General features: G+C 36.1%; 2 protein-coding genes across 8 annotated transcripts; one reads left to right on the top strand and one right to left on the bottom strand.

The window, feature by feature from the left end:
* Positions 1 to 411: 411 nt before the first annotated feature.
* RNF212 (ring finger protein 212) lies at positions 412 to 11,316 on the bottom strand. Of its 5 annotated transcripts, none has more exons than XM_026695502.2 (10): positions 11,182 to 11,316; positions 9,488 to 9,549; positions 8,614 to 8,688; positions 6,869 to 6,925; positions 6,521 to 6,602; positions 5,372 to 5,417; positions 3,606 to 3,669; positions 2,338 to 2,410; positions 1,653 to 1,852; positions 412 to 571 (listed from the first exon to the last, which is right to left on the bottom strand). In XM_026695502.2, the coding sequence occupies exons 2-10, from the start codon at positions 9,534 to 9,536 to the stop codon at positions 534 to 536; spliced, it is 684 nt and encodes a 227-aa protein (XP_026551287.1). In that variant the 5' UTR covers positions 9,537 to 9,549; positions 11,182 to 11,316; the 3' UTR covers positions 412 to 533. The 5 variants fall into 5 exon arrangements, with proteins under 5 accessions (XP_026551287.1, XP_026551288.1, XP_026551284.1 ...); XM_026695503.2 differs by having other exon boundaries at positions 6,521 to 6,588; XM_026695499.2 differs by having other exon boundaries at positions 6,521 to 6,588; positions 10,896 to 11,183.
* NANP (N-acetylneuraminic acid phosphatase) lies at positions 11,313 to 15,470 on the top strand. Of its 3 annotated transcripts, none has more exons than XM_026695496.2 (3): positions 11,313 to 11,450; positions 11,932 to 12,244; positions 13,913 to 15,470. In XM_026695496.2, the coding sequence occupies exons 2-3, from the start codon at positions 12,089 to 12,091 to the stop codon at positions 14,597 to 14,599; spliced, it is 843 nt and encodes a 280-aa protein (XP_026551281.1). In that variant the 5' UTR covers positions 11,313 to 11,450; positions 11,932 to 12,088; the 3' UTR covers positions 14,600 to 15,470. The 3 variants fall into 3 exon arrangements, with proteins under 3 accessions (XP_026551281.1, XP_026551283.1, XP_087792199.1); XM_026695498.2 differs by having other exon boundaries at positions 11,319 to 11,554; XM_087936073.1 differs by lacking the exon at positions 11,313 to 11,450 and adding an exon at positions 11,695 to 11,824.
* Positions 15,471 to 17,472: the final 2,002 nt, after the last annotated feature.

Raw genomic sequence — 17,472 nt, 5'->3', positions numbered from 1 at the left:
CCTTGATATTTATTATCTGTCTCAAAAAGGCAGAGTCAAAAAATTGGATCCCTGAGCACCAAATTATAGGCCTGTTGAGGCAGCTTGGATTTGCCTCAACAAGATGCTTTGCATTGTGAAAAGATGCAATTTGTTTCAGAAGGTATTTCAGGTTGCCTCAAATCTTCCAAAGACGGTTGACTCAGGCTTAAATAGAAGCCAGAAATATTAGACAGTAGAAGGCAATTCAAACAGGCAAAATGAAACAATATAATTACTTTTGGTGACTTGTGTAAGTGAGGGTGCCGTATTGCTTCACAAAGCAGTTCTGTATGAGTTGTTGATCAAAGTGAAGTCACAAAGAATTCATAGTTATGGGGAGGGAAGATCACCCAGGGAAAAAAGTATCATAAATTGAAACAATAAAAAAGATTTATCTCAAACAGACTTTAATCAAACCAGATCAAGTATTACAATCGTAATGTACATTTCTATAAAAAAAATAAAATATAGAATAGATGAGTTCTTCTGGTCAATGGAGGTTGCAGGTAATTTTATTTTTGTAATGAGTGTCCAGGAAGATTAGTAGATCCTAAAAAAGGGAAATTCAAATCTTTATCTCTCAAATGAAATATTGAATTGTTAATTGTAATCAAACTGCCTTGATACAGTAATGACAAAAACCAAATAAAAATGACAGGCATTTAACTACAAATGCGTAAAGAACATTTATCAATACAATTTAATTTATAAAGTATGTGCAAAGTATTATAGCAGGAGCATAGTTTAGCTATAATAAAATATCTGTTAACACTTCTGGTCACCCATCAAAAGTTCTATATATCAGTACAATATAATGTATATATTTCTGTGAACTAGACTCTATGACAATCATAGTCCCAAAATCTTACATGATGTAATTATTTCTGTTTATATGAATAATTGATTTGTAAAACAATCATAATTGTTGAATGAAGGTAAATATACTATATGTGTCTCAGGATGTTGCAGGATCTAATCTAGTTGGTCACTGGGACCAGAGGTTTATTTTCCCAAGCTTTCAGACTCATGCCGGAGCCCAACCTCAGGGAATTTCTCAATCTCCAAGAACAAACCTCTGGTTCCGTGACCAACTCAGATTGGATCCTGCAATCATAGCTTTTTTTTTATTTACTAATCTTCACTATGTGGCAGTTTTGATTTTTTTTTTACTTGGTACATAACAATAAATGTTACTTAGCATTTTGGTTGGGAAATCAAAGCCATAAATATAAGATAGGTTAGCTGCAGAAGCAGCAGATGACTACATTCAAGTTTGCATCTACAGTAAGGAGAACAAACAAGCATCATTGGCAGAATAGGTATCTCCCATATCTGCTCCTCCCAATCTGTTCCAAAAGATTAGAACACCTTTCAAAGAAGATTTGGAGAAAGTGTAATGTTTGCAGAATGGAGAGGAAAATAGGACAATAATATCTCACAGGACAAACAAGAGCCATACATGTAATATGATGCTGCCAAAGCCCAGAGAAATATCCAGTATTTTTAAACAAAGACACAAGCATTTGTCAATATCAGAGACTATTACCATTGTCCCAAAGATTACATTTTACCCAAAACAGCAAATTAACGTTGGCTAGGATTATTTCTACTTCTTCATGGAATTCACTTACCTAAATGCTGCCTCTGTAAAAGGTTAACAAGAGTGATAGGGTGCTTTATCCCAGATGACAGCAAAGATGTAGATGTGGACTGATAATGCTGGGTAGATTTCTGTCCAAAAGTATTTGGGATATGATTTCTATTGTTTTGTGATGGCACAAATGGTGATATGTAAGAATTCCCACTGTTGACCGTTTTTAATGGAGATGATCTAGTAATAAAATGACCAAGAACACTGCATAACAGTGAAAGCAGAATATACATTTTGACTACAATAGCAGTGGACTTGTTCCATTATTTCAAACCAAGTAACTGAGAAATGTCATTGTTCAGGAAACGACAAAATAGATACAATGGGAACAGTCCTGTTAGAGGATATAGTGATTCTAAAGCATTGCTTCTTCTATGCAGCGGACTTACTGCTATAAATTCAAACAAAGAAGCTAATAGTTGAAGGAAAGATTCTATTTAATTCAGTAACTGTATTTAATTGAATAATTACAAAGGAAAAATATAGGTGGAACTTGTTTTCATAAAACTCATTACCTAAAATTTCACAGTATACTAATTCTGTCAAGAAATCCTAATAAACCAAAGCCAATTAAACCATCTGCTCTGGGCAGCAGAAATAAGCATTAAACACCAAAATGAGAAAAAAATACCCTTTTAAAAGTCCCACTGCAAAGTTTATTTTACCTTATAGATCCTGTTGGATTTCTCTGAAACAAGGTCATTCCAGATAATTGAGAACTTCTGCATGTAACACTACCTATAAATAATATTCCAGATTAAATTACATTATACTTTATATAATCCATTATTTGAAAATACATTTCCAGAAATACATTGCAAACTTCAAAAATTATTTGGAGTAAGTGCTTCAAATCTCATGTTAGCACAGACCTCTCCCTAATCATTAAAGGATCCCATTCTTTTTTTAGGCTTCTATGTTTTATGGGCTCCAATAAGGACTTTTCATTACCAAGATGTGATCTTCCAAGACACAGGATCATAGAGTGCATGTATTCATTTAATAGATTTATATTGCTAAAATCAAATAGTGTGATTTTGGGCAGCATATAATAGACAAACAAACAACAAATCAAATCTCCTTCACATAACATTAAAACATACCCAATATATAAAATATAAAATGGTGACCAGACACAATAATAAAAATACATTATTATACATAATATGTAGTCCCGAACTTATGACAGCAATTGGAATTGGAATTGGCAAAGTGACATGTCTATAAAGTGCAATATCACAAACTATGTTGCTTAGCGTCAGCATCAGTAGTCCCAAATGCCACTGTTAAATGAGGACTACAGAGATGATTAAGCAAGGACCTCACATGACCACAATTTCCAACTTCCTGCTAGCTTCGTTTGTGGGAACCAGGAAGGGAATATCAGAAATTGCAGTATGCAAACTGCAAATATAGAAATCAACATATATCTGTTCTTTAACTTCTCTATCACAATTAAAGTTTTTTTTTAGGGCCAGATTCAATAACCCGGCCCTGGGATTCCTATATCGGAACTTAAATCAAGTTCCTATGGCAATTAGGATTTAGATTCGTATAGTCAAATTATTTTATTATAACTTTCCATTTTAGACTGGGACACAAATTTTATCCAACAATTTAGATAAATAATAATCGTGTGCATTGTTATATCATTTATTTCATTCTATTTATTCACTGTTACATATTTTATTTCATTCTATTTACATTCTATTTATCGTATTTGTACACTTGATCCTAGCTGTACTTTTCCTTTCTTTTTTTATTAAAGAAAGGAAAAGTATCATTAAACAAAATTAGTAATATCTACCCATCCATCCATCCTTCACCAAAGTACATGGAGCAGACAGAATATGAAACATATAGAAAAAGACAATTGTTATGAAATGTTAAATTCAAACGTAAGACATATATTCTATTCAATCTTTACTCTTACCCATATGCCCATTTTGCGGTGGACTTATCAATGATATTCTTGTTGGGCCAGCTACTGTTTCAGTCTATGTATAATTCAGAAATATTTACAATATAATAAACAAAAAACAGAGTATAAATAATTATTTCATTTTATTAAGTATTTTTGCTTCCTTGCTACTGAATCTAGGACTTTTAAATTTGTCAGAAATGTACTGTTTTTTTATTACTAGGTTGTATTACTTAAACAAAATTTTGGTTCAGCCTATGATAAATCACAAGAACAGAGATGTATTTTTAATGGGCTCAACAATAAATTGTATCCTGCCTCTGCTATAAATAACTTCTAGCAAGAATCTGTAACAGTCAAAGTCTAAACATTTTGTGTGCTACTTATGTCTCCTAGTTGGTGGACTGCAGGCAACAAAATCTAGGTTTGCAAGGTACTTTCTCTATATTGCTAAAACATAAAACTGTATGTGAAACCCTCAACTGACTAAAGCCTTGATAGGTGGAAGAAATAATATCACTGGAGCCATCTGATGATGCCCTTGACATATGGAAGATTACAACTTAGAAACTAAGGAGCGAAGGGGGAGAAGTCAATGCATGTGCGCTTTTGTATACAAGTAGTCCTTGATTTACGACCACAATTGAGCCCAACATTTTTGTTGCAAAGTGAGATAGTTGTTAAGTGAGTTTTGCCTCATTTTACAACCTTTCTTGCCCCAGCTGTTAAATGAATCTTAACAGCTGTAACTGAATCTGATTTCCCCATTGACTTTGCTTGTCAGGTCACAAAAAGGGATCACATGACTGTCATAAATATGAGTCAGTTGCCAAGTGTCTGAATTTTGATCATGTGAAAATGGGGATGCTGCAAGGGTGGTAAGTATGAAAAATGGTCATGTCACTCTTTTCAGTGTTGTAACTTTGAATGGTCACTAAATGAATGGTTGTAAGTCAAGGACTGCCTGTACAGACAATGAAGGGAAGACAGAAAAATTCATGATCGGTTGGAGTAGATGAGAATGACAAAAACAGGTAAGATCAATTTAATAGCCTCATCTGAAATATTTTGGATGCAATAAACATGCCCGTTATTCCAGAGAGACAGATATACCCAAGCAAAAGCTGGATCTTTGTATCCAGTCTGCTATATAAGGGTCAGTTAAATAAACTTTAATTACACCTTTTCTTCTTATCTCAAACCTGTTTCTTTAGCTTACAACTTTTCTGCATTATGTGCAATACCATTTACCGCCCCCCAAAAAGATATATATATATGTGTGTGTGTGTGTGTGTGTGTGTGTGTGTGTGTACACACATACACAGTACATACATATGTCAAAGTCTATCAGCTTAAACTTTCCCAGGGTGCAGATAAGAACAGGAAACCATTACTTGCAGGTTTCTTTCCATGAAATCATTTAACGTATCGTAGACAATTTTTTTAAATATATATGTTATCAAATACTAGTTTTCTAGTTAAATTCAAGCAACAGACTATAGACAGAAAGAAAATGCAATAGCTGTTAATTTTAAAGTCCCAACTTCTACAGCCACAAGTATTATATATGTGTGTAGAAGAGAGCAGCATGGGAAGTGCTAAACTGTCATCATTGCTTTTCAGTGATCACCTCAGCATGTATACCTTTGAAAAATAAAGATAGGAAGTGTTCTTAATAACAGAGAATCTTTTCAACAAAGTTGATCTAGCATTTAACAGTAAAATGATAACTGGAACTATTTGTATCTTGGTATATAAAGAAGGAAGAGAAAACTTACTTTCCTTATTGAAGGTGGCACTTCTACCTCCTTTGATGAATTCCGACTGATAAAAGACATTGAATATTTAAATAAGGTAAAAATATTAAGCTTGGGTCAAAATATTTAAGTTTATATGTCACAAATATTATATATACAAACACATACATACCAATTTTAAATTTCAGATAATGGAATAATTGAAGAATGATAATATAAAACAGCATGCTATTGCTTAATCATAATGGGTTTTAGCATGATTTAGGTAATTATTTCTTTGCCACCAAGTGTATAGTTTTCCTTATTTGAAGTATTAAAAATATATAAAGACAGACAATTTATAAAAATATAATTAAGTTTAAATGGTACTGCGTTCTTTAGATATATATGACAGAATACCAAATATTCCATTGAGTTTAGTGGAATCTATTCAGATATCCAGATGTATGTTTTCAAGTAAAAGTGTGATGACCCAGAGTGTAACACAAATGTAACAAAATCCAAAACATTAATAAATGTCCTTTAATGCCTCCAACTTGCCCCCACTGTTCAATAATACTCAGTTGGAGATAAAATGCATTCAAAAATAATCTTCAAAAGAAAGCAATACAGTCCAAATTTAATGAGCAGATAGAGGTGAAATAAAAAACCAAACTACAATGATGAAATTTCCACAACGGAACAGGAGAAGTATTTACCAAATTTAAGGAGATAACAAGGCACAGTCTGTTGGAAGGATGCCAACCAAGATAACTTCAGACCAAAATGAAACACGCTTTGTTTCCAGCGTGTCCAAACGCAGGTTCAAACTCTTATGCAGTTGTGACAGCTGCAGCCCATGAAGAGGATCAAGGCCCTCTCCTCCCGAGTAGACCACGTCTCTCCCTTATCCTCTCCTCCCTGCGTGCCCTAGGATGGATAGGGCCTGGGTCCTCCTCTGACTGCTCAGCCGGCCCCTGCCCTTCCCCAGCTTCCTCCACAACCTCCGGAGCCACACTTCCACTCCCTGTTGGCTGTTCCTCCTCAGAGTCAGTCTCCACCAGGGGCATGGCAAAAAGTTACTATTCATGGAAAGTAAATTATTCTAATGGATTATGATTATTTGAAAATACAAAATATATTTAAAACTATTCAAAATTCAATGATAATGTTAATAATTATAATACTCACTGTTGCAATTGTTGTATATGTTGAATTTGTTGTGATGCTCTTTTAAGATATGCTTCCAGTTTTTTAATCTGAATGGAACAATCTATTTCATTAATTTAAATTCTGTAATATTTCTTGTCATTTATAAAGCTCAGTTGTTTAATGGTCACCAATTGTTTAATGGAAATATTCAAGACTAAGGAATCGGTACTCAGTTAAAATATTTTAAGTGCTAAATGAAGTACCAAAAAACTTAGTACAGTACATTATTTGATCCATTACATTTTATTTATACATATCACACCAGGAATGTGACTTCATTAAGCTTCAGTACACTACGGTATTCAATTCAACATGCATCCAAAGTACCTTTTCTCTGTAATGTGTTAACAGATGTCTTCTGTGTTTTTCCTGAAACTGGGCAATCTAACAATTATGAAAGGACAGGAAAAATTATTGGTACTGTTAAACAATGTTATAATATTTATACAAAAGCAATACAAATCTAACAGAAATTAAATACCTACAACTACATTTAATTCCCAAGCACCATATTGATGTGGGAAGTGCAGCAAAAACATTACAGATTATTTTTTCTTCAAACTTTCAGAAATGTTTTATAACTGCATACCATGTACAAATATAATACTGTACTAATGTGAACTTAATGAACTGATTACCTGTAGATAAAATGGATATTCAAAGTACATATTATGCTAAGCTATTATGTTATTGCATAAACCATTAATATTTTTTAATTCATATATGCTAAGCCATAATATACTGAACAAGCTAAAAGTTAAGCTAAAATCACATTAAGGCTTAGTATAAAATGTGAGTTTAGCCAGAATAACAAGCATTCCTAAAAACATGAAATGACATAAAAGTTTGGTATGAGTAAGTGTTTTATTTCCTATGAAAAAAAAAGAAAAAACCCTCAAGGCTCCTTAAGTAATTTCTGAAGGAATGTGGCTCTACATATTTCCTCCCTTTGTTCCCTTTGATGGGAACTTCTTAATATGTAGACACATTTCAACATGAATAATAATGAATCCTGATTTTTATTATTGCAATATAATATGCTAAATGTTATTGATTTAGCAATGGATTTCTCATCTTATTTTTTTTAAAGCCTTCTTTTTAAGGCAACAGTACTACTTGCAAGCATGGACGATAATGTTCAACTAATTTTCTTTACCACCGGACATAGCTAAACCGTATTTCAGCTTGGATCACCTAATTCCCTGATTTTCTGAAAACCTTCACCTGTGGCACTATCCAATTTTTGATGAAGGAATTCTGACTGCTAAGGGTGACTGCAGCCAGGAAATTCTTACTGTGTTACAATTTCATATTTTGTGAGATATTGTATGTTTAATAGTACAATTCAGTTTTATTACACTTAAACATTAAATTAAATATAGCTTTTACCCAAGTGCTGTGATCAGGTTAAATGCAGAGTTATGAATCTGGTGGTCTTAACATATATATATCCTGGTTGTACAGTTTTTAACTGTTATTTGTTTTAATTTGTTTTACATTGTTATTTGTATATGTCTTTTGGTGTTATTTAGTTGTATGTTGTGAAAGAGCACCTTATTTTGTTGTTCTCAGGTTTCTGAGTACAATGACAATAAATTTATCTTATCTTCTCATTACACAGGATGGATAAAACATGCCTAGATTTCCATATATGTCCTCATTCAATACTACATATCAAAATTACATTTTATCTTCTATTAGTGTTACAGGAAAGGTAATTCATCATAATTATTTGATGCAACTTAAACTTATTATAAACCAATACTAAATCCAATTTCTTGCTGGGAGTTAGTTTGGTGATGAAGATTATTATGTAGCACCATGGTACCGAAACCATGCGAATTCATAGTGAACTCAGAGAAAGTCACAGAATATTTTAATTTTTTTAGGGAAACACAGACATCCTTCAGACATGCATTAAGCTCTGCAAGTTCATTGTGGTATCCCAGCTTAGGAACCACAAGGTATTATGGAAAAAGTTATTGAAAAATTAAGGACACCATGAACCAATAAAGTTTGGGAGTTTCTGATTCATAATGAAAAATATTCAAAATAATTCACAGATAACTCACTTGTATGATTTCTTTGGAATATTTTCTGCATAACCCATCTAATCCCATAAAGAGTGACTGGATATTTGAATCCACCTGTCCCAAACAAATAAATATATTCAACTCAAGTATTTAAATGTTAAAAAATAAGAATTCTGTTCAGTAATACAAATAATTTCTTTACAGATATATTTATGAAGCTACTGAAAGGTTATTTATAGGTCTAGTGTGCAGCATCACACAAAAAGAAACATTCTGAGTGCAATCATAGTATACTAAATATTCCACCAATGTGTAAATATTTACATATTTGGCTACGGCTCCGTGACAGAAGAATATACTTTTTAAAAATGCTGTAGCACTGGCATCAATATTTAGTGTTTTTCTTCTAGGAACACAAAGCCATGTGCATAGCATTCCTCCTCTAAATCAAGAAGATTAAAACTATAAATGTAATGCAATGCAATGCTATGTTATAATAGGAACCTGCAAGCCTGGTCATATTTTTCTTCCCTTCGTTCTTGTAGCCCAATTGATCAGGGAGAGGTCAACCTGATTCTATTAATACTTCTTCCCAGAATTTAAGGAATGCTTTTGGCCTTTTGTTTAAAGATTTCTGGATGCTTGCTTCAAGGCTACCTCCTTGACTGTCTACCCCACAGAAAGTAATCTGGCCTGTAGGAGAGTGACAGTATCGAAATCATTCAATGAGCGTCTATAATAGAAAGTGGTCTTGAACTTGGGTTTTCCAATTCTAGTACAACACCTTAATCATTACTGCATGTTACATTGTATGTATTTCTGTAATGTCTATGAAAATATACTTTATACATTACAATACTTAATCATTTTGCAATTACTGAATGAAATTCAGTATTTGTATCATTTTCTGTACCTTTTTTGAAAGGACTATTGTACGACACGGAACTCTGCAAATCATACATTCATCTTTTTTACCTATAAAATCAACACAAATACATGCTGTACTATATATTATTTTATTAACAAATTAATTATAAATCTAATAAATTGCATTCTGTATTGTGTCATTCATAATTCATAATTATGACTTGGAATTATTTTAGCTTTTTTTAAAAAGCAGCATATCCATCATGTTTTTTCAAACATAATTGCAATTCAGATGTTTAGACAAGACTTTAATACTTATATGAACATTTCTTAAACAAAATATTTGAATTTGCCTAGAAATGGAACTCTCCCAGTAATGCAAGGACTACTTCAACTATCTCATTAGAAGGTGTGTACCTCAAGGTTGAACTGTAGAGTTTTCGGTGCTTTCTGAGCTAGTTTGTTTGCAGATTTTTGATTACCCAACTTGGTAACATTAATGTGAATTGCATTGATGAGGCTATTAAGTTGGGTAATGAAACATCTGCAAACAAACAAGTTCCAACAGCAATTAAGGATGCCATATGTTTCTATTACATGTATTTCTATTTGTTTAGGCTGAAATTGGTTCCCCTGTTTTTTTGCCTCTTTATATCAATATTCTTTATTCAAACACAAGTCTATGATTTGGATGAGGAGATTCAACTTCATATTATACAAACATTGGGGCAAAATTGGCACCTTCCCAATCTTAAAATTTCAGGACCATGTCCTTTGGTGACTTACACTGTTGAGAAAATCTGAATTAGGGCAAGAGAACCTCCTAAGTGCTAACTCTTTCTTATAAATCACTACCCTTGGTTTTGAACTACAGTTACCAGGAATCAATATCAACATTAGAGGTAAGCTATTTTTCAACATTAATATGCACCTAACCTTAGATATCTGAATATGTGTTTAAAACATTTATGTAGCTGCCCATCTTATACCCAACTCTGATAGCTCCCGATCAAAAATTAAAACAATATCATTAACAAAATAAAAAAAATTGTATTAAAGCTATAAATAAGTTTGAATAGTAATTTGAAGATCGCCACCCGAGTTATGGCCTGAAATGCCCTCAAGACCAATGTAGTGACTTGATTCACCTGTTGTGACAAGTCAGCGTAACTTAATCAAGCAGTTTAATAAACCACAGTTAACCAGATTCAACCCAAGCAATCATATATCATGGTATAACCCAGGGGCCCCAAACTTGGCAACTTTAAGACTTGCGCAGTTGAAGTCCACAAGTCTTAAAAGTTGCCAAGCTTGAAGAGCTCTGCCTTAACCCAATGTGTGAACCCAGCCAATAAGAAGAGCAGGCTCCTGTGAATGGCTATCTGAGCTAGTTTGTTTGCAGATTTTTGGCTATCAGCAGGCTACCAGGTCCTGCCACCCTTGGGGCAGGTTACCTTTCTGGAGACACTGCCCACAGATAACATGGCCGCAGTTGGTCAGGCTGAAATTTAAAGCGGCTCCTCGGGGCATCTGGAAACATACATTGCAGAATATCAAGCAAGCCATTATCAGACCACGATATACATATATATACATATATATATATATATATATATTCGTCTCTTGCTCTAACTACGGTCGGGCACCTACGGCCCAGGAATACAATAACGCTGCCGCCCCTTCGGACTCAAGTGTCCAAACAGCCACCAACCCGCAGCTCAAAAGAACGAAAGGACGAACCTGAGGGAGGTGGAGGCCGCGTCCGTCACAGCCGCGCACGCGCTCTTTTCCTCCACCGAGAGGGAAAACTGGGCGGGGAGAAACCCCGTTCGAATTCACGGTCTGTTTTGGCCCTCCTCTCCCCTCCCCCTCCCCCGGGCTCTTGTGAGAAAAGGCAACGCGTACAACGCCGATCTCTTTTGCTGGTCTTTTTAGTTCCGGGATGAGGATTTGACAACGGTGACCACAGCATAGGGTGGCAGCTCTCCGTAGAAACCAATGGAAAAGACGTAAGGCTCTGATTTGTCTGAACTAAACAATGTTAAAGGCGGCACAGACGAGCTCGATGATTCCGCAGACGTATTTATTTACTTTTCTAGGCAGCAACTCCGAAGTACGTGGCTGGCTGATGTTTTCTTGTGCAATATTTTTGTTTTGCCCATTTTAACCCTTCATCCTGGTGGCGTTCCACCCACGCATTAACCAGGAGGGACCCTACTTATTTTTTTTAAAAAAAATAATTAATAGGTCCATATCGGCAAAGTAAAACTCTTTTGGTCTCCTTTGCTTTGCATTAGCAAACGACTGAAAACTCCAAGCATCGACGCGTTCCTAGGAAATCGGAACTCAAAGAGGAGCAAGTCCTGAATGTGTGAATGAATAGGTGTGGGGCGGGGGGGGGGGGGCGGGAGCGGAGGGAGGGGGAAGGACCAGAATGCGATTATGTCAAAGGCAAAACTAAATTGGAGTTTTCTCTATTGGTTTTCCTAGGCGTCCCCAAATAAGCCGGAAGAGAATCGGGGGGAAACAACAACCTGACATACAGGAATGAGCGTGCACGAATGAATGTGCAAATCTAACGCGGACGAACGGCGGAACACGGAGATCCGGTTGAGCGCTCTCGTTTCTGCGCCAAGTGGGCGAGCAAATGAGCCAATCAGGCTCGGAATTTACAGATCGGGATCTGGCGGGCGCCGGGCAAAGCCGCCGCTATGGGCTGCAGCAGGGGATCAAAGCCCTTTTCTTTGACTTGGACAACACCTTGATCGACACCGCCGCTGCAAGCAGGAGGGCCATTGCAGAGGTATTTGCCATTCGCACATTTTGCCATGTGTCAGAAATGGTGTAGGGTCTCCTGCTTGGAGGGGGGGAGGGATTGGATTAGATGACCTACAAGGTCCCTTCCAACTCTGATTATCTGTACAAGCGTGTCTTCCTTCCATCCTCACATAAACAAGGAAGGGAAGCGCGTAGTAGAGGTTGGAAAAGGGGCCACCCTGCTGTTGATTTTAGCTCTTGAAAGCCTTTTGAATTTAAATGGCAGCTCCCCCCTCATGCTGGTGCATCAGCAGAACGAAAGGGGCAATAGTCATTTACTGCAGGAAGCGTTCCACATGCTTTGCTATCTTTCGGAAAAGGGACATGCTGTAGTTCAAGCTGCACATTGATCAGGCTCTTTTCATCATCAAGTGAACTTCCCATGCAGGGAAAATTGAACATTTTCAATAGCCCAGCTAGAGAAAGCCACTTGCCATGAGTGAGCTTAGCCATTAAAAAAACCTTCTTTGTACTCAGGTGTCTACAGTGGGAGGGAAAGCTCTTTACAATATATAACAGGCCTCCAAGTTAATACTGTACCTAAGTGAGAGGCTTAGATCAACTTAAACCTGCTGCTTCATAGAACCCACAAACGTATTTTCCACATTTCCACATAGGGTTCTTTTATGTAACTTTAGCGCTTTCCAGGAGGAAGACCCTTAGGTAAAGGTAGAGGTTCCCCTCGCATGTACGTCGTTTCTGGCTCGGGTACGGTGCTGATCTCCATAAAAGAGAGCCGAAGAGCCAGCACTGTCCGAAGACATCTCCATGGTCATGTGGCTACCATGACGAAATGCTAAGGCGCACAGAACGCTGTTACTTTCCCACCAAAGTGGTCCCTATTTTTCTACTTGCATTTTTACATGCTTTTGAACTGCTAGGTTGGTAGAAGCTGGGACAAGTAACAGGAGCTCACTCCGTTACTTGGCGCTAGGGATTCAAAATGCTGACCTGCCAACCTTTCTGATCGACAAGCTCAGCATCTTAGACACTGAGCCACCACGCCCCACACCTTAAAGAACCTTAAAGCAGAGCGCGCGCTCTCTCTTTCTCTCCCCTCCCTCCCTCGCTCTCTCTCTCTCCTCCCTCTCTTTCCCCTTCCCCCTCTCCCATTCCACATGCAGTTTTCTACACATGGGGTATATTTATGTGAAGATTATGATCTATGGGAGAAAACACGATTAGAATTCTAATTGTTTATTAGCTTTACTGACATTTTCCAAACATGTTGTACAAGTATTCTTTTGGATATAAATATTGTATATTGTTAAAAACATATTGTTATCCATTCATACAAATATACAAAACCACAAAATGTTATTTTCCTCTATTTTTTCTGCAATTTATTCATCACTCTATAATAATAAAAAAAAATCATTGCTAAACAATCTGTCAAAGAGAAAATGGTGAACAGTGACTTTGACTCTATAGCAGTGCCTCCCAACCTTAGCAAATTCTAGCTGAGAATTCTAAAAGCTGAATTCCACATGCGTGAGAAACAATCAAGCCTTGGGAACGCTGTTTTAACTTTATTAAATTACAGTTTCCAATCTTTCTAGCCGGTATGCATGTATTCTGGAATTCTGGAAGGCATCAAATTAGAGAAGTAAACTTCAGCCAATCTAACATTGTTCTGATTTCTCTGTTTTCATAGGTAATCAAAATTTTACAATATGAGTATAACTACACTGAAAGAGAAGCTGACATGGTGTGTGATAAGTTCCAAGCCAAGCTGTGCAAAGAATGCTTTGATCCATCTAAAATATCTATTACTAATCTAAGGATCCAACATTGGGAAGGAGCTATACAAGAAGTAAAGGGAGGAACAGCCAATCAGAAGCTGGCTAGAGAATGTTATTTTCTTTGGAAAACCGTCCGCCTGAAACACTTGACTTTGACAGAGGAAACATGCAAGATCCTCAGGGACCTCAAAAAAGTTGTCCCTTTGCTTCTGCTCACAAATGGGGACACTGAGACACAAAGAGAAAAGATCGAAGCTTGTGCCTGTCAGGAATTCTTTGATGTAATTGTTGTCGGGGGAGAGCAAAAAGAAGAGAAACCATCGCTCTCCATTTTCCTTCACTGTTGCGAACTTCTTGGAGTTCAGCCGGAGGACTGTGTGATGATTGGAGACTCTTTAGACACAGATATCCAAGGAGGGTTGAATGCAGGTTTAAAGGCAACTATTTGGATAAATAAAACTGGAATAGTTCCCAAGGAAATATCTCCTGTTCCTCACTATACTATTTCTTCTCTTCTTGATCTCCCTGGACTTTTAGTAGAACAACATTTTGTAATGAATCAGATGCCAGATAATGTACATGACAGTCTCACCAAGTAATTTAAGAATTTAGTCTCTTCGGTTTACAGTTAAAGGGTATTTCTACTTACAAAGTTTACATTGATTTACCCAAAGTACTCTGTTCTATCTTCTTCTTTTTAAAATTTTCACATCCTGTGCCACATTGAACATATTTGAGCCTATTACATGCTGTTCGTGTGAAGTCAGAGTGTGACTCTAAGACAGAGGACTGTAAAGACGTGGCTATTTTTTGCTGCTCCAAACCAGAATCTTGCCAACTAATTACATTCTCAAAAGAGTCCAGCAATATCATTTTATTTGTTATGGGAGGGGATCAGGATATCTAAGACAGGAAATTAGCAATTGACATTGAGTTGTAATTTCTGTCTTAAAATAACACCTATTCAACCAGCTTGTGTAATGAAATCACAAATTATTATATTTCTTGGTTACTGCTATTCAAAGAAAGCAAATGACCTGACAATTCATCATTGCATTTCTCCCCATAATAGTAAACAACATTAAAGTACAGTTGTGAGTCTCAATACTGTTGGACAGTGTTTTTCAACTTTGGTAATTTTTATATGCATGGACTTCAACTCCCAGAATTCCTCTGCTAGGGTGATCTCTGAATAGGATTGAGAAACACTGCTGTAGGATGAAACCAGTCATGCAGTACCTCCTGGTGGCCAATATAACATCAAATTATTATGTTGCAAATGTAAAAAATATTTAAAGACTGTATTGTAAAGTATATTCAGTTCAAAAAATCAGTGTAACTGGCTCAAAGTTCAGGCTGTATACATTGTTTTTCGGAAGATATACAACATTATCTTTACTCCCGGAATCCTGACAATTTTAGGCATAAACTTCTTTGGAATCAGAGCCAAATTAAACACCCCTGGAAATGCGCCAGTTTTATTCATACAATGTAATTCCATGGGTTAGTATTTGCAGATGAGAATCAATTGAGAGGATGAAAAAACACTTAAATTTCATTCTTAGCCAGTGTTTTCTCTCTTGTTAAAGTCTACAGTTCTTTTGTCTTATTTGACAAATATAGTTAATGTAATACACATACTCAATAGACAAAAATATCAATGCTATTTAGATTTCATGGAAACTAACAACCTAATATGTTTCAATGAAGTCTATAGATTATTAGTATCTTTTGAGCAGGAGAAGTTTAGACACAAAACAGAAATATTGGGTCTGCTGTTGAATCAAATTTATTGTTTTAAAAATATCTGAACATGTAGAATTGATATCTTAGCATCTCAATTCTTGTAATTCTAAAATCTTATGAACATATATCAGTACTGATTTTAATGCCAGTATTTTACCACTGTATAGTGGTATGTATAATTTCCCAAAGTTTTTTCATATTATTTAGTTTAGTTTATTGTCATTGTACATCATATAATGAAATTAAATGCCATCTTCTGTGTACATTGTAACTATAAAAATAAAACAAATACATATCATTCACATTCCAACAATTGAATTGAAAACCTGATATTGCATTAATATTGCACTATACAGTAGAATCTTCTTTTATTCTTTGAATACCAGGTTATTCTAAATGATTGTAATAGCTATGGAGTTGCTACTGTGGCCCTCTTCACTTAACATTGTACATACACATAACTATTCTAGCTGGCACACCTACACATCACCTATGTCAGTGAACAAATTCACAAATGACACATGCAAATATTTCAAACAGAAACATATTGGTTACAGATACTTACATAAAGAAACCTCCACCCAACCTCTCCATTACTCACTCTACTGCAGAGTTAGGCATCAGGGTTAGGTCCAGAAGTGCCAATCACTTACTGTTCTGCAGGGTCACCTTTTGTGGAACGGAACTGTATAAGCAATTTGTGATTCACTCAAGCAGGCAGAGAACCTCATCAGGAAAACTCTGAGGCTCAAAATCTAAATATGTTAGAAAAAGATACAACCACCCAATGTGGCCTTTTAACAATATTCAAATACCCCATTTAACCAACCAAATAGTAAAGCTGGACCTGTCCCTTGTGCAGAAAGCTGAGAAGAGCAACAGAGCAACTCTTATTACATAGGCATAACACAGCCCCATATTTCTGCTACTGGATCCATAGGCAGCAAGGAGATCAGTCAATGTGCAGACTTGTGGAGAATGATGGAGTTCTCCAGTTCTGATGTCCTAATCCCACAAGCTAGTGGGTTTTATTTTTATGTTACTTAAAAGAAAGTTTAATGCTATTTTCAAACTAAAAACTCAAAAGCCGTTTACAACCATGCAATTAGAAGCAATAAGAAAACTTCAGATTATTCTGTTCCAAAAAGCCTTTGCACAGAAAAAGTTCAAGGAACCAGGCACAATTACAACCACTCCTCGCTTAGCGACTACCTCGGATGGTGCCCATTTACAAATACAACGATTAAAACATTCATGTTCAGGCCAATGTGTGTATTTAGGACCAATTTTTGTGTGCCTGACTACAAAAGCCTTTATAGTGTGAAACTGATTAAGGTCTGGTCAGTTTCAGACAGCAGCAGGAACCAGCTGGAAATTCTAATGAACTAATTCAAGTCATAGGGATGAGCGTGTTAGCTTGCACTTTTTAGGGGTGTTCTGTGCTACCGAGAAAACAGTATAGGAAGAGATTACTTGTATAAGCAATCTCTCTGCCAGTGGTGGGATTCAAATTTTTTTACTATTAGTTCTGTGGGTGTGGCTTGGGTGTGGCCATGTGACTGGGTGGGTGTGGCTTTTTCTTCCTTTTTTTTTTTTTGCAGCCCCCACCTGTTTTTGGGAGCCTCCTAGCCTCTGGGGGGGTGTTTTTGCTCCCCTAAAGCTCCTCTAAGGCTCAGGAAGAAAAGGAACAGCACATGGGAGGAGCACACAGCACCCTTTCAAGCTC

Source organism: Pseudonaja textilis, chromosome 1 (genome assembly GCF_049901715.1).
Source record: "Pseudonaja textilis isolate UNSWEBS1 chromosome 1, rPseTex1.2, whole genome shotgun sequence".
Lineage (NCBI taxonomy): Eukaryota > Metazoa > Chordata > Lepidosauria > Squamata > Elapidae > Pseudonaja > Pseudonaja textilis.
The sequence above is the reverse complement of the archived record's forward strand: the minus strand, read 5'-3'. Positions and strand labels throughout refer to the sequence as shown.

Coding starts and splice junctions, on each gene's coding strand:
- RNF212 (XM_026695499.2), bottom strand. CDS start 11,037: ATGTATATATATGTATATCGTGGTCTGATAATGGCTTGCTTGATATTC. Junction 3,670..5,371: donor TGCCACCTTCAATAAGGAAA/GTAAGTTTTCTC, acceptor AATTATACATAG/ACTGAAACAGTAGCTGGCCC. Junction 1,853..2,337: donor AATCCAACAGGATCTATAAG/GTAAAATAAACT, acceptor TTTTATTACTAG/ATCATCTCCATTAAAAACGG.
- NANP (XM_026695496.2), top strand. CDS start 12,089: ATGAGCCAATCAGGCTCGGAATTTACAGATCGGGATCTGGCGGGCGCC. Junction 12,245..13,912: donor GCAGGAGGGCCATTGCAGAG/GTATTTGCCATT, acceptor CTGTTTTCATAG/GTAATCAAAATTTTACAATA.